This window comes from Panthera leo, chromosome C1, assembly GCF_018350215.1.
Source record: "Panthera leo isolate Ple1 chromosome C1, P.leo_Ple1_pat1.1, whole genome shotgun sequence".
Taxonomy (NCBI): Eukaryota; Metazoa; Chordata; class Mammalia; order Carnivora; family Felidae; genus Panthera; species Panthera leo.
The window spans coordinates 142,242,083-142,266,707 of NC_056686.1; the positions used below are offsets into that span (position 1 = coordinate 142,242,083).

The 24,625-nt window shown below is 43.9% G+C and overlaps 1 protein-coding gene across 8 annotated transcripts in view; it reads left to right on the forward strand.

The window, feature by feature from the left end:
- The window catches only part of FMNL2 (formin like 2), a 314,655-nt gene that overhangs the window by 285,704 nt on the left and 4,326 nt on the right, over positions 1-24,625 (forward strand). For 3 of the 8 annotated variants that reach the window (XM_042948776.1, XM_042948779.1, XM_042948780.1), the window contains 15 exons: positions 185-286; positions 2,218-2,530; positions 2,870-3,082; positions 7,883-8,007; positions 8,641-8,843; positions 10,396-10,630; positions 11,705-11,773; positions 11,934-12,014; positions 14,188-14,317; positions 16,620-16,783; positions 17,699-17,800; positions 19,782-19,880; positions 20,601-20,724; positions 22,677-22,802; positions 24,365-24,443. In XM_042948776.1, the coding sequence (XP_042804710.1) occupies positions 185-286; positions 2,218-2,530; positions 2,870-3,082; positions 7,883-8,007; positions 8,641-8,843; positions 10,396-10,630; positions 11,705-11,773; positions 11,934-12,014; positions 14,188-14,317; positions 16,620-16,783; positions 17,699-17,800; positions 19,782-19,880; positions 20,601-20,724; positions 22,677-22,768 (2,052 nt within the window). In that variant the 3' untranslated portion in view covers positions 22,769-22,802; positions 24,365-24,443. Of the gene's footprint in view, positions 1-184; positions 287-2,217; positions 2,531-2,869; positions 3,083-7,882; positions 8,008-8,640; positions 8,844-10,395; positions 10,631-11,704; positions 11,774-11,933; positions 12,015-14,187; positions 14,318-16,619; positions 16,784-17,698; positions 17,801-19,781; positions 19,881-20,600; positions 20,725-22,676; positions 22,803-24,364; positions 24,459-24,625 lie in introns of those variants that run through there. The other 5 variants (XR_006205486.1, XM_042948778.1, XM_042948775.1 and 2 more) reach the window with 5 other exon arrangements.

The window sequence follows — 24,625 nt, forward strand, 5'->3', positions numbered from 1 at the left end:
TTAATTCCTATTAGAAACAAATAGGTATTCAGAATCGTATTATAAATATTAATGTTTCCAGAAAAACAGCTTGTAGAACACATGCAGGACTCTGGGCCCCAATAGAGCTCTACTTTCTGAGAACCGAGGACCTGATGAGAATGGTCGTGTGTTGTGACACAGCTTCTCTTTTATACCTTTATAGCTGTCTGAAAAGCTGCAAGACACAGAGAATGAAGCCATGTCCAAGATCGTGGAACTGGAAAAGCAGCTGATGCAGAGGAACAAGGAGCTAGATGTTGTTCGAGTGAGTGTGCTGACGGCAGCTGCCCCAGATGGGCATTGCAGGGAAGGTGCCCCAGCTTTAGTAGAATGTGGACTACATTCATGTCAGAGGAATGCATTGATGCAACGTATTTATTGGAATCATTTCAGAGGCGATACTCAGATGAAAAGTACACATAGTTAGGGATGGATACACATGTGTTTGCAATCAAATGTTGGGGGTTCAGTACTTCCTTATCACAGTTTTCGAGAGCAACAATATTTTCCCATCTGGACAAGTCTGACTTGATTCAGTGGATCACCCATTTGCTTGGAAATAAAAACACAGCATGGATTTAATTCATGCCACTTATTTATTTTTACTAGGACTTGGACTTCTTTGTATTTTTTTGCTTTGCTTCTACTTGAAACCAGATTTGGTGGTTGCCGTGGAAACGGTGAAATCACAACACAGGCAAGATCTAATGTCATTCACCAAAAGAATTAAAAAAAAAAAAAAAAAAAAAGGCAAAGCAAAACCAATCCATTTTATTATCAGATGATCCCAGCTATTTTATTTGGCCTTAGCATTGTTTTACCTTACATGTCAGGTTTTTATGGAGTGCCATCCGTGTGTTTGGAATTGTGCGGAACATAAAATCACCAAAATGCCTGGAGGGCTTTCAGGCAAATGGCTTGCCTCTACACCATCGTTGATGAAATGGCACATTTTACGCGATGCTTATCATGTCTGTGTGTGTTGCTTGATATTTTGACATGTCCTACAGTTAACTCTAGGAAATTTATTTTTTGGCACGCCATCGAGACAGAGTTGTAGCATATGGACTCAATTCAAGTCAGACTCTCAGATTATTAATAATAGACAGGGTGTGAAGAATGTTTCCCTGCCTGCTGGAGGTTTGTGGTGAGAGATCACATGTGCAAGACCCAGCAAGTAAGTTCCAGAAAATCCTTTCCCTGGAACCTTCGTGAGCCCCTTATGAAAGGAACGAGGACAGCCTTTAAGTTGAAAATTGCAACTTTTTTGTTTTCTGCTAAAAACCTGGACAAAAAAAAGTAATTAGTAGAGGGAAGCGTTGGCCTGTTCTGTTAACTGCAAACCAAAAGGAAAAGGTTACAGTGATTGCTGTCCTAAGCTTGCAGGAGGGCATTGTGAAGGCCAGAGAAACCCATTCAAGAACAGTCAGCCCCTGGGTATTCATGAGTAGATTCTTCTATGCTTTGCAGATTTTTAATCCCAGTCTGACTTCTATCCAAATCTGACTTAGGGACTTTTGTCTACTGTTAGCCGATACGTGTCTAGGAGTTACAAATGAATTTTAAAACAAGTAAAAAGGAAAACATTCTGCCCCACCAGAATATCCTCGGGATATTCCAAAGTCAGCTATAAAATTATTTTTGGGTCATCTCTGCCTTGCTTGTCTCCACCTGCAGGGAAAATTGAGTTAGCTGTACTTATTAATGGAAAGAACTATATTGGTGGTAACAATTGCTAGAGTATATTGCATGCATTACCAGTGAACAATTGAGAATGAATAGGACTTTTATAGGAGGCTGAGTTCTATAGAATTCTTATGTGTATATCAGTATCCTTCCTTTTAATTTTTTTGGTTATTTTCTTAAAAAAATTTTTTTTAATGTTTGTTTAATTTTGAGGAAAAGATAGAGTGTGAGCAGGGGAGGGGCAGAGAGAGAGGGAGACACAGAACCAGAAGCAGGCTTCAGGCTCTGAGCTCCGAGTTGTAGGCGCAGAGCCCAGTGTGGGGCTCGAACTCTCGAACTGTGAGATCATGACCTGAGCCAAAGTTGGATGCTCAACCAACTGAGCCACCCCGATGCCCCTTGTTTGGTTTTTGATCCTCAATTTGCCAACCTGATGGTAAGAGGTATGGATGTTGCAAGAGGTATGGATGTTGCATGAAGATAGACTGGTGACTGCGAACTCTTTTGCAGGAAATCTACAAAGATGCAAATACCCAGGTTCACACATTAAGGAAAATGGTCAAAGAAAAAGAAGAAGCCATTCAAAGACAGTCTACCCTGGAAAAAAAGATTCATGAACTGGAGAAACAAGGGACCATTAAAATTCAGAAGAAAGGGGATGGGGACATTGCCATTCTGCCAGTTGTGGCTTCTGGCACATTGTCCACAGGGTCAGAGGTGGCAGTGGGTAACTTTGTGGGACCAGCAATGGGGGTTGCCTCCTCGGGCCCCCTGCCCCCTCCTCCCCCACCACTACCTCCATCATCAGACACACCTGAAGCAGGTGAGGAGCCTGGTAGGAGAATTGAGGGTAGTATTTGGGATATTTGTATTTCTTCTTTTATCCGCTGTCCATTTGTGCACTTTGCTTTTCTTGGCATTTTCTTTTACTCACTGATTTTAAAAACTTTTTACATTTTGAGATTTAGGTTATAAAACTTCATTTTACATATGCTGCAGTATATTCTTTATTTCTCACTGAGTATATTTTAGAGTCACTGAAAAAAATCCTGTGTCCTTTTCATGATTTTGATTTTGGATTCCTTTATGTGCATGTGACATCCAGCAGGTGAAACCGTTCTCCTATTTTCAAAGGCAATTTGTGTCTTCTTTTTTTTGCTAGTGCAAAATGGCCCAGTAACGCCACCTATGCCACCACCGCCACCACCCCCTCCTCCTCCCCCACCGCCTCCACCCCCTCCTCCTCCCCCTCCTCTCCCAGGTCCTGCAGCTGAGACTGTGCCAGCTCCTCCTTTACCTCCCCCACCTCCTCCCTCTGCACCCCCGCTGCCTGGGACGTCCTCACCCACAGTGGTTTTCAACTCAGGACTAGCAGGTAAGAGCTTGGAATGGAGTCCCGGGTACTTGTGCAAGAAATACTCATTTGTATTACCCCTGGAGGCCTTAAAGCCGTTCTTTGGAAGTCCAAGTCTCCTGCAGTCCCATGTATCTCCTCTTAATATCATTCCTGCTAATGTAGCCAGTAAAGGGGAAGTTCTTCACAGGAGGCATTTTTCTCTGAGTAGCTGTTGTTACGCTCTCTCTAGCAGGGAGTTCTGATTTTCCAGTCTTCCCACCTTGCACTCTCCCCACTAGGAAAGGGAAGGAAAACTAGTTACCTTCTTAGGGATAAGTGCATTTTCATGGGTTCATCAAACACCTGTGGACATCTGTAGTAGAGCTCTGTTTTTGGAAGGTACTTGCAATGTTGTTTACAAAAGGAGAAAATGCCTTTCTGTGTGATTGCCTGATGTAGGTTTCTAGGCATTTCTTCTGTGCATTTGAAGATAGAATTCACTATAGTGGAGCTGAAGCTTCAAGGGAAGATGTTGCCAAAAGCAGTATCTGTGTGCCTTGAAATGCTTCCGCATAGCACATGCTGCCCTCCTGCTAACCAGGGTAGAATGCGGCACCCCTCACCAGAAATAGGGTGTGTGGGGGGCGAGAAGAAGAGAGTCGTTCTAATGCCTTGAAATAGAAGTTCTGATTTCTGTCTGTTGGAAGTGACTTTTTACTATTTTCTAAAATACCACAGCGATTTTCTCAGTCATGGAGCATTTCCCTGGCATTTTGAATTGCTCTGAGCTTTGCCATGTCATGTCTGCGTGACATCAGATAATTCTGCTTCCTCCTCTACGTCTGTCTCTTGGTGAGATCTCTTATTTCTGATGCAGAACTACCACTCTTACACATGTGGTAGTTCCCAGAGCATTTTGTCCAATGTCTACATGACCATCTTAGCTGTAAGAGATTTCCAGGCTGCCCACTCCATCGCTCAAGAGTGTCCCAGCAGCAGCTGTACTGGCTAGCCATTAGGGCACATTCATCTGAGTGACCCAGAGCAACCTCCTTAATTCACGTCGAAGCTGTGGTGTTTACCTCCACCCCAACCTCCACAAAATTTTCAGAGAAAGAAATAAGATGCTTGTTGAAAGTAATGTTCACAGTAATCCAGTGATTCAGTTCTTTCAAGGTCTCCCCCATTTAGTACTTTCTTCTAGAACTTTTATTGCTTCTGAAGGACAAAAGTTGAAGGTGTATCTTCATGGAACTGTTGGGTTTTGGAATGTAAGCAAACCAAAACCTCTTGAGAAGCCCCAGGAATCCATTCCATCAACAGGCTGCTCTCAGTGACTGAGTGTGAAAACCTGGAACTGGCATGTGCACCTGGCTCACCGATGAGGCTTTCCTTGTAGCGCCCGGAGACACGGCTGCTATGGGGTGTCTCCTTTGCTACTACTTCCTTTGTCCTTGGCAAAAGCTCCGTGTGGCAGAGCCTCCACTCCCATTCGCTCGAGCTCTCCTCTAGAACTCACAACTGCTTTGGCGAAGCGAAAGAGCCATGAGGCTACGATGCACAGGTCCAGGGCTCCCTCCGGTAGAATGCTTGTCCTCTCTGGTTAATTTTTTTGCCTGGGTTCTTCTCGCTACTTAACTTTAAAAATTTGCAGGCTCTCTCAATTGCCTCAGCTTTAGAGTGTGGAACTCTCTGTTCAGCTGATGACCACTGCTACCTTCAGGGTTCTGCAGTTGGAAGTTGTCCCTTATGTGTCTTACACCATTTTTAGTGGACCGTGTGTGGGATTTACGAAACTTCTCTAAGTGCCGTAAGTGTCCATTGATGGACTGCAAGATGTTCTGTTTTATAAGATTTAAGGATTATGAGATCATTATGGAGCACATGTTGTGAGGGGTGTTGCCAGTGTGTTGGGTAACTTTCTCCCTGGAATCAAGAGGCCAGACAGAGTCAGGATGTCCCAGTAGGGCCAAGAGACAGAGCTGGGATGATATACCAAGGGCTCCCGGAACCCAGAAGCCTGTGACATTGCTAGGCCCTGGGATCCATGGGCAACAGGATGGCCTATCTCTTCAACAAGGCAATGAGCAGGTGTGTGCTTGGTGGCTAAGACGGGACCTGAACGAGGTCCCCTAATTTTATCTAGTTTTCTTTGCATTTTAGAGAGAAAACATAGTGTGGAATGTATATTTGAAGGGTAAGGCTTCTTCCTCAAATCTTTGACAGAGCAGTCTGGCTCCCATTTCCTGCTTCGGTCATCTGTAACAGACTGCTGTGCTGTCTCTTTGGGAGAATGTGCTTTGGAAGTTCACGATGAGAATTTATACTTGGCTGATTATTTTTCATTAAAACATTTCTCATTTCTTCTGCAAGACCTAGCACAATTCAGTCATGGCTGTTTGGGACCACTATAATGAAATCATTTTTTCCCCTTTTCTAAAAAGGATTACTTTTTAAAACAAAATAATAAGGGAGTCTTCAAGGCAGGTCCGAATGGAAATGAATTTTTGGCTCTGTGCTGCCTTGTGAAATGTGTCCAAGAAGCATGAAATTCTCTGCTAAAAGTGCGTGAATTGCTGAGTGGCTTGACTCTAACCATATCTAATTTTTTTTTTTTTTTATATTTTCTTTGTTCTCTCTGCTTCCACAAAAGATGGGCCAATCAAGCTTTTCTGTAGGTTGCTCCTCACTGAGTGTTTTGAGTGTTTGCCATGTGTTCCCGTTGGTCACACTGTGCCTTGACATGTTTTCACTCCATCTTACACTGAACCATTGCATTTTGACCCTGTGTCTGTGGGAAGTCTCGCTGTTGGCTGACTGTTGTTCCAGGTTTGCTCGTGCATTTTAGTAGAATAGATCGTGGCTCGGCGAGCAGACAGCCTGGATTTTATATGCCATATTCCTTTCCCCCTAAGAGAAGAGGAGTGGGTTTTTTTGTTGTTGTTGTTGTTGTTTTGTTCTGTTTTGTTTTTTCCCTTTTAGTTTAATTGTCATAGTTGGATCCAAGGCATCAATTCTAGGAGGATTTTAGATTTATTCTGGGGGAGAAAGGGTAGTTGCTCCACAGGACAAGGACAGGCTGCTAGGTGCTGTGTTTCCAGGCCTTTCCCACTGGTCTCCAGCTCTCTCCATGGAACACCTACCACCACGTGGAGCCACTGCCTTCAGCCTGAACCCTGCGAGCACTGTGTCTGTCATGGTCACCTGTAGGCCTCTCCTTCTACAACCCACCCCCCCATTCCCCATTGGGAGTTAGGATCATCTTTCTGAAGATAACCTATTTTTGCCCGTGTTCTGATCTCAGGCTTATTTTTAATCTTGCTGAGGAGTTAGAAGTAGCGTGGCTGCAGATGGAATGACTTTTAGCCAGTGTCCTGAGGCCTGCGGTATCCGTGGATGGATGGTGGAGTCAAATGGCACCAACCCGCCAGCTCAGACTGTGGAAAGATCCCTTTACAGCTTTTCCTCTATTCTTCCTTTTTCTCCCTCCATATTGTTCAAAGGCCAGATTAGAGGAAGGTCTCTTTCTTTGTCCTGTGGAGGACATGGGTTTTCCTGGGCAGTGTAGACCTAAATGAAGGGCAGCGAGCAATCCAACACTTCTGGGGGTGGGGCTAAGGTGTCACGTGGTGGTAGAAAGGCCTGGTTTACAAAGGCAGTGTTTCTGTATTCCTGCATGCTTTTCTGTGGATTTATCAGATGACATTCCTGCTGTTTATATGGCTTTCCTAACTCTGGAGGAATGGCAGGCAGCCAGGTAAAAGCCCAGCGTACGTTGGGTTTATTTTGTTGTGCACTGCAGTTCTCTCCCGTGCTGATGATGGCAGATAGTGAAGCTCCCAAATAGTGTGGTGGGCGTCCCGGGATAGACTTAAGAGGATACGTGCGTCTAGCTAGATGGGTCTGGAAGACTGCTTTATGAAGTGTCCTTAATTAATGGAGTTTTTAATGGGTTTCCTTTTTTAGCTCATTTCCCCATAGTGAGAGGAGCCGGCATTTCCTTACCTGACTCCTGGAAGATAGATCCCTTCCTCTCTATTAAGAGGTTTTCTGTGTTTTTTAATGGGTTCATTGATACCTTCTAGCTGCATCTAGCTGACTCCTGGGGAGGACTTGCTCCTTAAAAAAGGGGGAAGGGACTGTGGCCAGTCTCAAAAAGCAGTACTAATCGTAATTTCTAAGCACCCCTTCTATCATCTTAAATATTTTCTGTTTTGGGCTGTTCATGGCCCTTGGTGTGGTTGGAATAACTCAGCCTGAATATAATCCCCATTGTCAAAGTTCACAAGAATGCGTTGCTGCTCGACGTTACAGAAAGTCAGTCTTCTTGACGTCACATTCCTGGTGGTATAGACAGCCACTCCCTGCAGTCCCTGATCATCTTTTAAGATTGCTTTGGAAATGTGTGTTCTGGAACTGAGAATTTAAGATTTCAAAATTTGACTCACATTCACCAGTGTCACTGAGTATTTGTCCTCTCTGCTGTCTACTAACATCATTAATAATTTTTGCTCCCCGGTACTTTGTCCTACACATTGTCCTAACATTGTGATTGTAATGCAGCAATCCATTTGCCTGCATTAAAAACAAAAAAAAAAAACCCAAAACCCTGGCTCTTAGAAAACTTTCCTACAGTGTTGCATCAGTCAACCAAATGATAAACCTCAGATTACTCTTGCCAAAGCCATGTGTGATGTTTTCTGTGTTTAAAAACACTTGGGCACCTCTTGCCAGTGTTCCTGCAGTGTTTAAGTGACATCTGCAAGGACTACTCTGATTGTTCTTGAGAGTCATGGGGTTTGGGTGGAATCTTAATTGGATCCTCTCTGACTTCTGTAGCTGTGAAAATTAAGAAGCCAATCAAGACGAAATTCAGAATGCCAGTTTTTAACTGGGTTGCCCTGAAGCCAAATCAGATCAATGGCACAGTCTTCAACGAAATTGATGATGAGCGGATTCTGGAGGTATTTTTCTCGTTGGTTAGAAACTAGGGGCTGGTTCTCTGTGAGGCAAAGTTCAAATGGGTGCTCTGCTAACCTGGAAGTTTCAGCAATAAAATGCTAGTATTTTAAATGCCTTGATGGAAAGAAGAAAAGAAAATTCTCTAATATTAGAGAATAGGACACTATTTTGCAAGATTGTTTCAAAACTGTGTTTAAAAGTTATGTTACTATGGAGTGGTTTTGATGATCTTCAGTAGATGCCACAAAATATGTATCTGACACAAACCCTGCCCTTAATTTATAAAAGGGCATAAAAACCCTTTATTGAACTACAAGTGAATAAGAACTCAATAATTATACTCACTAGCTGTTTGATGGATCCTTTAGTCTGTTGGTGGCCAGCTCTGCAAGGTAATTAGTGAAAGGCAGCTGAATTGGCCAGATGGAATCAGCTCTCTTCTTTAGACTTTCATGGCTGTCTGTGTGGCCTAAGTCATGCCATAGCACAAACAGGAAGATAGAGCAAGCCTTGATCAAAGGCAAATATTGAGTAGAAAAAGTAAGTTCTTTGATGCTTAAGAAACTGCAAAATGGTTACCTAAGTTAATTTTTAAGTATAATCCAATTTGCCTGTTTCATCCCTTTTTACTCCAGGATTTAAATGTGGATGAATTTGAGGAAATATTTAAGACAAAAGCTCAAGGTCCTGCCATTGATCTTTCTTCAAGCAAACAGAAGATAACACAGAAGGGATCAAACAAAGTGACGTTACTGGAAGCAAATAGGGCCAAAAATCTAGCCATAACTTTGAGGAAAGCTGGAAAGACTGCTGACGAGATATGTAAAGCTATCTATGTGTAAGTTCAGGGCATTCTGGAAAGTTAGATTCTGATAAATTTATAGGATAAAACTGAAAATAAGCAAGTGATGAATCGGTAGGTAACAAATATTTCAGTAGCGGGGCAAGATCAAAGATAAAAGGTGGGGCAGTTCTTGATATCCACACACCAGAGATTCCCTTTGTTACGTACGTGTGACGTCAGTTTTGAATGAAATGCTGCCACCAAAGGGGTGGGCCAGAAATACTCCTTGGGAGTGCCGTCTTAGAGTGAAATTTATTTGAGAAGAATGACAAGTGGATTGTGGCATCACTTATCTACTTGGTCTGGTATCCTATATGCCTATAGCAACGCTTACATACAAAGGATGGAGAATTACCCGAGCTAAGGAAAGGGAGAGACTGTCACTCTTCTATGGAGCATCTGAATTCTCTCTAGATGTATTGAATACAAATTTGATGGCATTTGTGGAATGATACAGTTCAGTGCCAAATGCAAATGGGATACAGATGCATCTTTTAATTCATAACAATAGGAATGTGATTCCTGTTTCTTTTAGCAACTTTCAGGAAATTTTAAACAAAGTTCAGTTCTTTTTTTTATCCTTGAACTGCAGAGAAGGCATTCGTTTTATTTGCTTTCTATTAGAGGAATCTTTCGGCCCTTCTTGTGGTCATGAGGATGTTCAACTATGATAAAGAACAAATGTTTTAGATGTGTTAGGAATGAGTTCATTGTAAACTTGTATTTCATAAATTTCAGTGAGATTCATGGAGGAGTATATGACCCTCAGAAATCATTTGTTCCAATTTCATGTCCTCAGTCTGGATTGTAATCCAGTAATCTAGTGTATCCTATACTCTGTTCTGATTTTTGATGTTGAAACGTCATATGCATTCTGGTTTTTAACCTCCATATACCTTATTTGTCATGATAGTTAGATGTAATTATATTATTTTGCCGGACAAAGATTGTCCAGGGAAGAAATTAGAGGTTGTAGCAAATACTTGGTTTGTTCAAATTGAGCATATATCTAAAAAGATCTGGTTTACTTTCAAGGGATGTATGCATTTAAGCCACAGCATCCACTTTGTACAGGCATTTGGATACATTTTTTTCTAAAGAAGAAAAAAATACCCCAGACTGTTGGTTTAATTGAAATATATTAGAGTTTACCCGATATTTTGTAATTGTGTAATATTAATTTTCCTAATTAGCAATACTTCATATGCCTTAAAAACCACTTACGTGTCCTTGAACCACTTACCCATCAGATGTTTTAGCCTGCCTTCTTGCTCTTCCTGCTGTCATTTACTGTTGATTTCTAGAGACTTAAAGCTATAGTAGTAGGCTAAAAACTGAGCATGGCTATTGTGATAAGGTGTGGGTTCTCAGAAAGGAGCTATTTGTTGGGCAGTCAGGAGCCAGCACCGATTGGCATCTTCACAGTTCAGCTATAGGCATCGTCAGCTCATTGCATTGGTGGTTTATGGATAGGACTAAATGGTGGTGTGGTTGAAAGGGTAGGAGGTGTTCACTCTAACACTGACATGTCCACATCTGTCTTCAGATTTGACTTGAAGACATTGCCTGTAGACTTTGTAGAATGTTTGATGAGGTTCTTGCCAACTGAGAATGAGGTGAAAGTGTTCCGGCTCTATGAGCGGGAAAGGAAGCCCCTGGAGAACTTGTCAGATGAAGACCGGTTCATGATGCAGTTCAGTAAAATTGAGAGACTCATGCAGAAGATGACCATCATGGCCTTCATTGGGAACTTTGCGGAAAGCATTCAGATGCTGACTCCTGTGAGTGGACCAACTCTGGCAGGGGAGAGGGTCCAGAGAGATATAGAATCATTTTTTTCTTTTAAGTCTCTTCCAGAATTTGCACATAGCGTCATGGGCTCTAAAGACTCCTTCCCAGAACTTTCTAGATTGCACTTTTATTTTGGCAATCTTTTTTTCACATTGTTTATGCCAAGTAATGTGAAAATAGTGGATTTCCATATTCCATATTGCTATTCTCCTCCATAGAATGCCATTTTCTGTGTCTATGGATGTCCTCTGGGTTTCTACCTCAGTACATAGGACCAGGAAAATCATTTTCTCAAACTTGTTCCTTTCCTGAAGATACCAATGTTCTGGCTGGTTTTGCAAACCTGAAAATGTTGCGTTCATTTCTAAAATGACCCTGTATCTTTAATGAACAGGCTTACTGGCTTTCATTGGAAGCATTGTAAATTTACCACAGGAGTCTTTTTCCTTGGAGATTTGTTATAGTACACTGTGGTGATGCAGAAATAAGAGCCAACCATCTCTTGTCCCTTTGTGTTAATCTGGTAGAGACTTATTAATATTATAAACATAAATATCATAAATAGTTCTTTCCCAGTTCTGTTTCTAAATAAACTTGTTAATTACCGACTATAGTAGCATGTCTGTTCAACACATGTTCTGAGAACTTCTGGAGGTTGATTATATTCCTTTGGTGTCTTGTTTTCATTCTTGGACAGCTCCATTCATTTAAAAACATATTGTCTTACATGATGTGAGGAGGTGGGCAGGGAATTGAGTTCTACTAGAAGATACTGTGGACTCTGAGCTTTGAGTCCCATTGGTTACAGATTTTGTGATAAGTTCTGACATTTCTTCTTATTTCATATACTTTGAGAGAGAGCTTGCATGTAATGATATGGTTACCTAAGACCTAGCAGGACAAGTTAAATTTGTTATGTTGAAGAAAAATAGAATCTCAGCATATTTAAGGTCTAAATGCAGGTCTGTTTTCTTCTGTGTTAAATTTTTAGTTTCCAATTAGAGTTTCTTATTTTTAACATGTCTCTTTTTTTCACCCCCTTCCTTCCTTTGAATGGAATCTAGCAACTGCACTCAATTATAGCAGCATCTGTTTCTATAAAATCATCCCAAAAACTCAAGAAAATTCTGGAGGCAAGTAAAGTTTTCCTTGTATACACGTAGGGAAGAGATGACTCCAGCCACATTCGTTGGCCTGGGAATACCTGGGATGCTGTTCTGATGGGCTTCTCTTCTCTCTCTCTCTCTCTCTCTCTCTCTCTCTCTCTCTCTTTCTCTTTTTTTTCTTTTGCAGATTATCTTGGCCCTTGGAAACTATATGAATAGCAGTAAGCGAGGAGCAGTATATGGATTTAAACTTCAGAGTTTAGATCTGGTGAGTGGACTGAAAGAACTATAAGAGCTATATAAGGGACAAAACAACCGGCAGAGATTAAGTCCCAGAGTGGAGTCTGCTCTTGGAAGTGGGGTAGGATGTTTTGATGAAGATTGCTATAGGTGGAGGATGAATGGGTACACATTTTCTGGCACATCACTGGGCAGCAGGCACTTAGAACTTTAAAAATACTCAAGCCCTGGGGCGCCTGGGTGGCTCGGTTGGTTGGGCGGCCGACTTCGGCTCAGGTCATGATCTCACGGTCGGTGGGTTCGAGCCCCGCGTCGGGCTCTGTGCTGACAGCTCAGAGCCTGGAGCCTGTTTCGGATTCTGTGTCTCCCTCTCTCTCTGCCCCTCCCCCGTTCATGCTCTGTCTCTCTCTGTCTCAAAAATAAATAAACGTTAAAAAAATTAAAAAAAAAAATACTCAAGCCCTTTGACCCAGTGTTTCCATTTCTGGGACTCTTTCCTCAAGAATCTGAATTATGGATGCTATATTTAGTTTATCATTGCAAATAGCAACAATGTAAAGATCCATCATTTTGGAAAATTATTAAATATAACAGTAGTTAATATGATGAACTCTTCTTTAACTCTTAGAATGTTTGTGAAGAATTTTCAAAGAAATAATTTTGTGGGGCGCCTGGGTGACTCAGTTGGTTAAGTGTCCGACTTCAGCCCAGGTCATGATCTCGAGGCTTTTGAGTTCGAGCCCTGTGTCCGGCTTTGTGCTGACAGCTCAGAGTCTGGAGCCTGCTTCAGATTCTGGGTCTTCCTCTATCTCTGCCCCTCCCCAACTTGTGTTCTCTCTATCTCTCTGTCTGTCTGTCTCTCTCTCTCAAAAATCAGTAGGGGTGCCCGGGTGGCTTAGTCGGTTAAACATCCAACTTTCACTCAGGTCATGATCTCATGGTCTGTGAGTTCACGCCCCATGTCAGCCTCTGTGCTGACAGCTCAGAGCCTAGAGCCTGCTTCCGATTCTGTGTCTCTCTCTGTCTCTCTTTCTGCCCTTCCCCCATTCTCTCTCTCTCTCTCTCTCTCTCAAAAATGAAAATAAATATAAAAAAGTAAACATTAAAAATTGTTTAAAAAATTTGTGTCTAGAATAGAAAGGAGGGTATAAATTTCATGTACAGTTTGATTTCATCCATGCAAAAAATGCAGAAAAAAAAAACTGAATGGAAGTAGGTAAAGATATCAACAGAGAGGTTGGATAGAATTAGGGTTTTTTTTCAAAGTGCTTCTTTTTACTTTTCTGTGTTTTCTAAATAAAAAAAAGCGGGTTGGGGGCGGCTTCTGGGAGTCTCAGTCAGTTCAGCATCCAACTTCCATTCAGGTCATGATCTCGTGGTTCATGGGTTCGAGCCCTGCGTCGGGCTGACAGCTCAGCGCTTGGAGCTCTGCTTCAGATTCTGTGTCTCTTTGCCCCTCCCTCACTCATGCTTTGTCTCTCTTTCTCTCTCTCTCAAAAATAAATAAACATTAAAAAAAAATTCCCCTCTGGATGGAAAAGAGTATGCTGTTTTTCAGAGTTGTCTAACTTATGTGGGCAGTGATGACCTTCTCCCCCACGGCTGGGGCTAACGTGGCTTCCACATGAGAAGGTTGAGCTCTGCTCAGGCAGAGTCCTGAGCCCTGGGGAGACTTGGCTGTTTGGTAGCAAGTGTCTAGTTGGTCCCACTCCTGGCCCCAAGACGGTCATGTGTGGCAAGCCCAGCTGTTTCGGGTCACGGAGGCTAGGGAATGAGAGAGCTGAACTGAAAATGGGTAGACTGCATTGTGGGAGTCCTGCCACATAGGGAGTACCCGTGTACCACCAGCACCACACTCACTTCTCTGCTCCTTCTCTTTGGAAAGCACTCGGAATGGGGGCTTCCCACTTTTAAGTCAGGGAAAGTCGTATGGCAGATGTGGGGTGGGACGGTTTTGTGTGGGTAGAGATGTGTGAACAGTTTTTGGTGTTGGAGTCCTCCTGGCGTTGAACATACCCCCTGGCGGAGAAGTCCTGATGTCACTTACAAGTCAGTTGGTTTAGGGGAGAACACATCCAGGTTTGACCCTCCTGTGGTCCACTTTGGGGTACCGTCCTCCATTACTCTGAGTGGGTGGACTTCACCTGATGGACAAGTTTCTCATCCTCTTCTACCCTAACCCCTGTTCCTTTTGTTTTCAGCTCTTAGATACAAAGTCAACAGACCGAAAGCAAACACTGTTGCACTATATTTCAAATGTTGTAAAAGAAAAATATCACCAAGTGTCCCTGTTTTATAATGAGCTTCATTATGTGGAGAAAGCTGCTGCAGGTACTTGATTTCAGCTATTCATGTTACTCTTGGGTATCGAATGCCTTTAATCATGGATCATGGGGGAACCATTCCCTGCTAAACCACTCTTCGGAACTCCTCTGGAAAGGCAAGGTGACGAAAACATCAGAAGCTCTTTGCTGGGGTACCTGGGCCGGGGTGTTTCCCGCTCCTGGGAGCTATAATGAACAGGGACGTAAGGGAGACCCTTCTGTGTCCTGTCTAAAGAGTCCGGTCTCTGGACCCTGGGCAGCTTCTGTCTTCCATTCGCTGTCCTTCTTAGTCTCTTGCCGTCACTTGAAATATGAGAATGAAAATCAAGAAGTCACCCCCCGCCTCTGCCAGTTTGATTTTGCGCTGTCCCAGTTGCTCAGGTGTGGTAGCTCAAGCATTGTGCTGTTAGCCTGAGTGGGAGCTAAATTATCAGTACTTTTGGCCGTTATTTTGCTATGGCAGTTTATGCATTTTTCTCATTTAAATCATCGGTGATTCTGAGCCAGCCAGGCTATGATAGGCATGTAATGGTATCCCCGTGTATACATGAGAAAACTGACATTTTTAGAGGTTAACTGTCTTGCCCAAGGTCACCTGGGTAGAACATGAGCGAGACAGGACTAGAACCCGTGTCTTAAATAGTGTACTGTCTAATGTGCAATGTCTTCTCCAAAGGCTGTTACGCTAGAAAAAGGAACAAGATGCAGATTAACCTCAGTGTTGGTTACATACTCTGATTCTCATTTTGGGATCTTGAACCCTGAGCAGCCAAGGTGTTTTTTATAAATTCATATTCCTGAGGTCTGCTTCAGACTTGGTGAATCGAATCTTTAAGGGTGAGATTTTTTTTGACTTCCTCAAAGTAAAATGGCTGCTCCTTTTGTGTTCTTACAATAGAACATTCCATACTATTTCATACACGATGGGTCAGATTTTACTATAACAATTTACATGTCTGTTTCAACCTGTGGACTTATGGGTAATATCTTTATTTTTATGTATCTTTGTAATTCCCTTAGCCGCTAGCACATTGATGGGGGGAGTAAGTAAATGAGCGAACGAATGAATGAGATGATGCACTGTTAGCTGGGGTAGGTACCGAGGACGCCCTAGTGGAGACTGAGAGGCAGGTGGGAAGGTCCTTTGTGAAGGGCTGTGCAGTGTGGGCCATGGCAGACCCACTGAGGGCACAGGGCTCACTTACGCAGTTACTGGGACTTCTCTTCTGGTGGAGTGATTTTCCTTTTTTCAGATTTCTCCACCTAAATTAGGGATTGTTTAGCATCACAATTGTAACTAAGAAAAACGTTTTATAAAAATTTTTGTTTTGGCTGATTTGTTTGGCTCAAGTGAGATTCCCCAAAAGTGTCATTTGAAAAAAAGTTAGAAAGTGGAGAGATTGAGGATCTCTGGCTGGATTGTTTTCTGTGTCCTCTCTCTGGTGGCCAGGTGAGCTGACAGAGATTCTTTATACCTTTGCTCCTTTGCTTATCCAGTGAACCTTTGAGTCCCTGCTGTGGACGTGGCCCTGTCCTAAGCATTGAGGAGTCAAAGTTGAATAAGACTGTGTGAGTCTAGCAAGGGAAAAACATAACTGGCCTGTTCTGTAATTCATCCATGTGCAGAGTGGAATCGGGCAGTAGGGAGCCAGAGGTGGGGCCTGGTCTTCTGCAGGAGGCTGCAGGAATGTACCTGCTCTGGGAGGGTGGCCACACTGCAGATGGAAGAAGGGTTCATTACATTAACATGAACCCTTCAGGAACAGAGTAGGGTTGATGGACCAGAAGAAGCTGTCCAAGGTTGCTAGGGGTCAGTCCTAACTAAAGTTCAGCATTTAAATGCTACCCCCTGCTGGAGAGCCACAGAAATGTAAAAGAGGTCCAAATCTTGGGCCTGCCACAGTTACGGAACCTCTGAGTCTACAGACCAACCAACAGCTTATCATCACCTATAAGAGAAATGGAATAGTTGGGTATAATCCCAGGATTTGGGGTCCATGGTTATCTGAGCTCCACCTCTGCCACCTCCTAGCTGCACAATCTAGGGCCACATAACCTATTTATGCTGCCTTTTTTGTTGCTGGCAAATTGGGCTAATAGTGCAAATGAATTAGTGCATATATAGAAATTAATGCAGTGCCCGGAAGTGAGCACTAGTAAATTATTCATATTGTAAGATCTCTGCTCTGAAAGCTGGAATTCAGAGCTATGGCCCTTGAGTAACCCTAGGAATCCACTGAAAACTGGGCTTACCAGCCACATACACTGTCGTTTTGACATTCATGGGGACATTGCTGTCTCTGCTTCAGTTTCCCTCGAGAATGTTTTGCTGGACGTCAAAGAGCTCCAGAGAGGCATGGACTTAACCAAGAGGGAGTACACCATGCACGACCACAACACGCTGCTGAAGGAGTTCATCCTCAACAATGAGGGGAAGCTGAAGAAGCTGCAGGATGATGCCAAGATTGCACAGGTAAGTACTTGTTCCCTGGACACTCATGAGGAAGTGACTGGGTCCCTTAAGCCCACCTGGGTGCCAGTCCTGGCTTTGGGGGAAGATTGCCCTCTGTCTACCGAGGGTAGATTTTCTTATGGAACCGATGACTATTGGACCTGGAAGTGCCCTGTTCTGCTCATTGTCCTCTTCTAATTTGTAGTCTTCACCTCTTCTCTAGAGGCCCATCCCTCTCCCCTTGCCCTCCCCTGCCACTCCGAGGCTCCCTCTGTGTGAGTCCTGTATTCATTTTAGCCAACATGTGTCATTCCTGTGCTTAGCAAAACCCTGTTCCTGCCCAGGGTGTTGGGTTTCTGTAGGCCTTGACCTTGAAATCTTATACTACACTGGGGGTTAAGTGTATACATTTGAAAAACAGCCAAAACGGACTGTGCATGCCATCATAGAAGGGAAGGCGGAGCTTTGTGGGAACTCAGAAAGCAGACGTGGTGCAATGGCTCCCAAACGAGGCTGTCTTGTTTCGGGAAACAGTTTAAGTGGAGACTGGAGTGTCCCTAAGGTGGCAACACCATAAGGAGCATTGAAGCCGCGAGGTGGGATTGGAGTCTGAGTGACTTCTAAGATCCCTTCTAAACCATTGGCCTTAGGAAGCTCTCAAAAGGGGTAGTTTCTTGTTTGTATGAAGGTGTGCACAAGTGCAGGGGGTCCCAGAGATGAATTCCTGTGTGGCACTATCGCCTTCTTCTGGTCACCTTTGCCTGGGCTTTCGGAGGAAACAGGAGTCCTTAGAGAGTCGTGGGGAAATGAGAGGGACAGACAAGAGCTGTGGTGGCGGCTGGATCCTCCCTGCTGCTTTGCTGCTGCTCTTCCCCCACAGTGTCAAGTTCAGATGCTCGACTTTACGAAACTCAAGAGAAGTTTGTTTCTTTACAGGATGCTTTTGATGATGTGGTGAAGTATTTTGGAGAAAACCCCAAGACAACGCCACCCTCTGTCTTCTTTCCCGTCTTTGTCCGGTTTGTGAAAGCCTATAAGGTAAATAGGAGCATGGGGTCCTTTAAAGTCTTCCTTGGCATCATTTCTCAAATGGGTGTCCCCCCAGAGCTGTGCCGGAGTCTCCGCGGCTGTGCAGAGGCCTTCCCTGTCCTTTAGGCAGCTGATCTGGGAGGTCAATGTGAGGCCGCAGTCTCCAGTTCTGTGGAGGTCCTCACCCGTGAGGCTTCCTTTCTCTACCCAGCCAGGACTGGGGCTCAGCCTGAAGGCAAAAGCTCTTGGCTGCCCTTTGGGGCAAGTGAGACACTCCAGGACCATCACTTCCTTCCTGACCGTTCACTCCTGTGGGCAGAGTGAAGGACTTAGAAACTCCAGGCCTCCCGTGCAGTTGTGGGACAAGTCAAGGGAGAGGACTCAGGCCTCCGGCAAGGGCTCTGTAGCTGAGGTCAGAGACAGCCTGCTTGGGTGTGTCCTGCCCAGACCTTTAGGTCATCTAGACCTTTCTCTAGTGTGGACTGAAAGATGGCACCAGGAAGGATAGTTACTGTCTGTTTCCTCATCTGGACCAATAATAGCCCTTCCTTTACTTTTTTTTTTTTTTTTTTAAAGTTTGTTTGTTTTGAGAGAGAGAGCATGAGGGGGTATGGGTTAGGGGCAGAGAGCGAGGGGGGGAGAGAGAGAGAGAATCTCAAGCAGGCTCCACACTATCAGCGCAGAGCCTGATGCAGGGCTCAGACTCACAAACTGTGAAATCATGACCTGAGCCAAAATCAAGAATCAGATGCTTAACTGACTGAGCTAGCCAGGCGCTCAGTGGCCCTTCCTTTAAATAGGATATTTGACCCAATCCAGGGCTATGGTTTTGAAAAATCATGTGACCCAAAGAGGTATGTGTTGGAAGAATTTGTTCCTGAGAAAGAAAGACTGGGAGGTGGGGTGGGGGGGAGGCGGGGTTGAGGGGGGGCGTTAAGGGATGTTCGTATACTTAGGAGATATTGCAGACGTTACACTCCAGGGTTGTCTACCCTATAACCTTGGTGGAAGAAGGAAGAGTATGATCGGAGGAGGAGGAAGAAGGTGGCAGGGTCATCATTTTTGAGAAACATCCTGTCGGATATAGTGGGTCACTTCTCTAGCTCCAGAAGCATCCTTTGGCCTTTTACTGAAATTCGGAAGGTTACATTATTTAGCCATCTTCTCTCAGCATGGCTTTGTGTAGCCGTAATAATCACAAGCTGTTGGCAAAAGGAAAAGTGGGGATGAACCCAAACATGGCAAAAAATCACTGGGAGCTGTGAGAGGTGAGAATGTCACCGGTCACCAGCTGCTGCTGACTGTGGTACCCTGGGTTCACCGGGCTGGTGATGCTAGTGTGCTGCAGAGATCACTCAAAGTGATTCTTGTGATGGGCTGGGACCACACTTAAGGGAGGCTGGCTTCAAAAGAGAGAATGCCCAAGAGGGCTGAGCTGAGCTGAGTCTGTTTGATTCCATGTCCCAAATTTATCAGACTAGTCACTCTGCTGCCCTTGGGGAGGAGTGAGCTGTGGGGAGAGACCTGAGAGTGTCACTCAGGTGAGACCCTTGAAGGAAATAAGAGGCGAATGAATGGAGATTTCCCCCTAACCACGGGCACAAGGAGAGGAATCTGAACTCCTGCTTTCAGAGAAACTGTAGGTAGGTGGACAGATTCTGGAAGCAAAATAAATTCATGTGACAATCACGGAGCAGAGCTGCCAGAAGTCCCACATCTGTGGGACTGAGACTGAGGAGCATTGTGAGTGGAGAAGGGGGTCATCAGGAAGGGATTTCTGGACCAGAATTGGAATTGCTAGGAGATGTCCTGTAGACCAACAGCAAAAGCCCGGATCAGAGCCCTGCATAGACTTAAGTGGTAGATCTTGTAAGCTTTCTGTTCACTCTGATTCCTGGCTCATCAAGATTGTCTAAGAGTGACTTTAAAAGAATCTTGATTGCCATCATTCCCACTGACGTAATCTTTGGGTTCTTTTGATTTGACCCAGCAAGCCGAAGAGGAAAATGAGCTGAGGAAAAAGCAGGAACAAGCACTCATGGAAAAACTCCTGGAGCAAGAAGCCCTGATGGAGCAGCAGGACCCAAAGGTGAGAAGTGCCTGGCCCCTGAGACTGTCCTCCTGGGAGGGGAGGCCCTCGTGGTTCCTCGAAGCCAGCAGGAAAGAGGGGCAAAAAGCCGGATTTGCACAGGAGCCTCACAGCTTCCTTCTAGGGCTTGCAGACGTGGCACATGGATTTGTTATTCGCTACTTTGTTCAGCATACAGTGGAATGAGGTGAAGAGCATGTTTGTGTAGCATTTCCAAGTTTACAGAGATCAGGCACTTAAATCTCAGGTGGATATACAGTGAGGTCACACCAGATAACCTGATGAGTAACTGCTTAGTGTCCAGGGAAGGCTTCATGGGGTTGCCGTTGGTGCTGGCCATGAGAGCTGGAGGGCTTCGCTACAAGGCATGGGGAGGAGCATTCCCTGGAGGGAAGCAGCCTAGGTAAAGACCGCAAAGGCTGGCAGATCAGAGTGTTCTTCATCGTGGTCCTCTGCACCAAAGTTTAAGAAGTCCATGGTTAATACCAGCTGTCTCTTGTGGCTGCAGGATCCAGCCTTCCCACTGCTGCCAGCTGGAGTTTTGTGTGTGCTTCAGAGAAAGTTTGTTTTCGTCCCAGAAGCTTTCTGAGTTTTTCTGTGGGCAGAACGTTGGAATGGTGCCATTTGTGTTTTTGGCTGAGGCTGCTTATTCAATGATCAGGCACATTTGGACCAGTGGTGCTGGTCCCACTAATCTCTGCCATTTTTTTTTCTGCTCAGTCTCCTTCCCACAAATCAAAGAGGCAGCAGCAAGAATTAATTGCAGAATTAAGAAGGCGACAAGTTAAAGATAACAGACATGTATATGAAGGGAAAGATGGCGCCATTGAAGACATTATCACAGGTAAAAGATATTTTCTCGTTGTGGCCCATAGAGACCCCACTGATCTTACCCCTAGTGAGCTACTCGCCCATTGTGCTGCTACTTTTATCCAGGGTTTACAAGTTCTTCAGGTGACTTTATGCAGATCCAGAATAAAGGGGAACTCCATGCTAGTGTTAGAAGCATATTTATAGTGGCTGTATACTGCCTGTCAAGGAGACCCAGCACTCTCTGAAAAATCTGTTTCTCATTATCATTGGAATGTTGCAGATTTCACCAGGCCCCGCCTTCTGATGGTTTTCCATTGTCTTTGATTTGTTAGCCTGCTCCATTTTCTATGTGGCCACTCCTACCCAAGTGCCTGGTTAATAAATACTATGGATAAAGCCCATGCAGGGTTGCGCACTAACCGGAGTCAATGCACATTGTTCCAGCATGCTCTTTACGAGCTTTTTTACTCCTTCAACGTAACTGAAGACAGTAGGAAATAAGGAGCCGGTGCTTTCATTCTAATGGGCCAGCAGGCTGCTAGCCCACGGTTTTCAGTGAGTGGTGCCTAACCCAGCCTGGTCCTTGTCTGATTAAGTTGTAGCCTAATGCTTGCTGCTTGAATCCGTTCTGTAGAGATACTGCATTCTCTTACAGATCGGGAAAGTAATTTGAGCCACTACATTATGACTGTGGCTACTAGTGACTTTCCTTTCTTGTCTGTTGCATATGAATACTGTTTATTAGCTTCCAAGAGACTTCAAACTTTTTTTTTTACTGTAGGAAATTTAGAAAATATGCCATGCAAAACTGTAGAGAATAGTATGATGAGTTCCCATATGCTCATCACCTATTAATAATTTTCAACTCATGGCCAGTCTTGTTACTTGTCTGCTTCTGCCTGCTCCCCATTTACCAACCTGTAGGATTATTTTGAAGCAAATCTAAGACATACAGTTTCATCTGGTTATATTTCTGTTGGCGTCTTCAAAAGATAAGGACTATTTAATAAAGCAAACAAATACAGCCATAGTACCATTATCACATACCTCCAAAACTAACAACTTTTTAATATCACATGTGCAGTCATTAGTCACATTTCCTCCATTGTCCTAATTTTTAAGAAATGTAACTTTCAGATTTTTGACTTCTCATTTTTTGTTAATAGCTCAGTCAGCATCGTAAATAGGGATTGATCCCAAACCACCAAAATCATAATTTTTTTTCCCACAAGCTCAAACCCAAGGAAATAAAATAGGTAAATAAATCACTAACAGGAAGTCAACAAAGAGTGTCTGGCCAAGAGTAAAACCGTCTCAGTCGTCAGTGGATAGGTAAGTGGCCGGTGAAGTGCCTCGGTATGGCGCACATGTAATCTGGACACGTGTGTCTGCCAGTGTCTCATTGTTCACTCTGCAGTGACTTGCAGATGGCCCCTAGGGAAAGTCCCCATTGTTTAGCCCCCCTGTTGTTTCCCCCACACTGAGGGAGAAGCTCTGCTCTGAGCAAGACCAGGAACAGATCTTTTTGGGTAAGCACCTGCTAGCCTCTGTGCCGTAATAAGATTAACTGCAGGGAGACGAACATCGAGCCTCGCATATTAAGAACTTAGAGTTCCTTTTCCATCAGTCTGTTCTCCATGTCAGTGACACCTGGCTTGTAAACTGAGTGAAATGTCCAGTTTCTATTTGCCTGACCTAATCGTTCAGCCACCATTGGAGGTGAATGAGTATCGGCTTACAGAGCAGGTTTTATTCTCATTAAAATACTTTCCACCCACCAAGCCCCAGACTGACTAACTCTTTTAGACTTTATGAACTCACTTGGGTATATATTGCCTTTCCCTCCTTCCCTGGCCACCTCCCCCCTTCCCCCCCTCGCCTTCCCCAGGTATGATTAACAAAGCACTAACCATGTACTAATATGATAGATCTTGGCTCTTACTCTCTGCCGTTTGTTTTATTTGGCTATCATTTTCAATGCAGTGCTGAAGACTGTGCCCTTTACTGCTCGCACCGCCAAGCGTGGCTCTCGATTTTTCTGCGAACCTGTTCTCACTGAGGAATACCATTACTAAACTATTACTCTTTCTCACCTGATGCTCTTAAAAGGTTGCTACAGATTTTTTGACCTCTTATGCCCCTCTGTCTGTCTGTTAGGGCCACCCAATATGCTAGCATGGAATTGCTGTCTCCATCATGTTATATTTTATGTTGCCTTCACACTGCATGGTTTTGCATTTCAGTCATTACTGCTTACTCACTGCCACTTTCAGTATGTCTAGGAATCCACACGGCTATGGTGGTCTGAGTCTGAGGGATTTGGATTAATAGAATTGCTTGCAGAAATTTTTAGAAAAACACTCTAAATAGAGCACTACTTTGAGAATTAGTATTCGGACCAAGTAGGCTGTTACAAGTCTTTTGGGCTAGTGTCTTTGAACACAAAATGATAGTCATGAATAACAGTAACTACCATACCTAACATTTATTGAGCACTTGCTATTTTGTCATGAATGTACAGATATTAAACCAGCCTCTTTTCTGTACTCACTTAACATGCTTTGATAAAATGAGCTGTGTGCAAGTGCTCAGGAATGCAGAGTGCTCTAAAGTTGAAAAATGATTTGCAGAAAAAAGTGTGAACTACACACAGTTGTAAATTGGGTCTTTCTTAACTCTCTTATACCATCTGTAGCCATCATCCCCAGCATGATGGAGCTCATGGTATAAGCAAGTAGCCCTTTGGACCTAGAAATCTGTATAAGTTGATATAGGCAATCCATAGCTGTATATTCCACCTCTTCTCCTGAGTGTCATGCCCACATTCAGATATCACGTTGGAACAAGGGTGTGAGGCAGAAAGTGAAAACAAAGGCTTTAGGAGCTCTCCATAGTCTTTCCTCATTTGTGCTTCTTCACTGTCGCTCGGTTCCGTGTCAAATCCAGGGCATTTCTCTTGTGATGAGATCATATCTGGACCTGCATCTTTGGTCAGGATGGTGGCAACTAGAAACACTAATAGCAAAAACCTATTCTCGGAGAATGCCACTGTTCTTAGAATCAAAACAAAACAAAACCCCAGATTTTCAAGAAGTAACAGCCTGCCCTCGGTTTCTGATGGCTAGATAAGAGACAAACTTCTCTGCAGGGCCCAGTTGATTAGAAAATGGATAAGAGAAGCACATATTCTAATTGGAAATGACCATTAGCTTCCTGTGCTGAGATTGACATGGAACGGGGTACCTGTTTTGATTGTGGCATTAGCTTGTCTGTGAATTGCACTTGTTATGTATGTGCCTCTGTCACTGAGGATCTCAAAGGATGTGGTGTGTGGTTGCCCACCCTGCAGTGTACTTACCCACCAGTGCTTATTAACAAGGCTAGACACTGTCATCTACTCAGCTAATGTTCCTGTCAGCTTTGCTGCTGGACTATCATTCTGGAGCCATATTTCAAAGCAGCTTGGATTTGGGTGGTCAGAGGGGATGGGTGGGAAGATCCTCTCCTCTTTCCCTTGTTTTATCTAACACCTCTTGTATTAATGGCCTCCCACTCTCTTCCTCTGTTGGCTAACATGCCGGGTATGTTAAGCACTAAGTTGAATTGCTTTCCATTTTCATCCCATTTTTACTTAACCATCATTTTGTGTTTTTGTTTTTTTTTCTGTTTAGCCTTAAAGAAGAATAATATCACTAAATTTCCAAATGTTCACTCGAGGGTAAGGATTTCTTCTAGCACACCGGTGGTGGAGGATACACAGAGCTGGCAAGCATCACTTTTTACTTAGCTTCCTCCTCTCTCTGTATGCAGATCAGTGGTTTCAGTCTATGCCTGAGGGTGATACTGGTGAGAGTCTGACCAGGGAGAAGTCTTTGTAACCTCGCATTTCAGTGATGTGAGGCAGAGCCTCTCTGTTGGACTCTTTCTGGCCT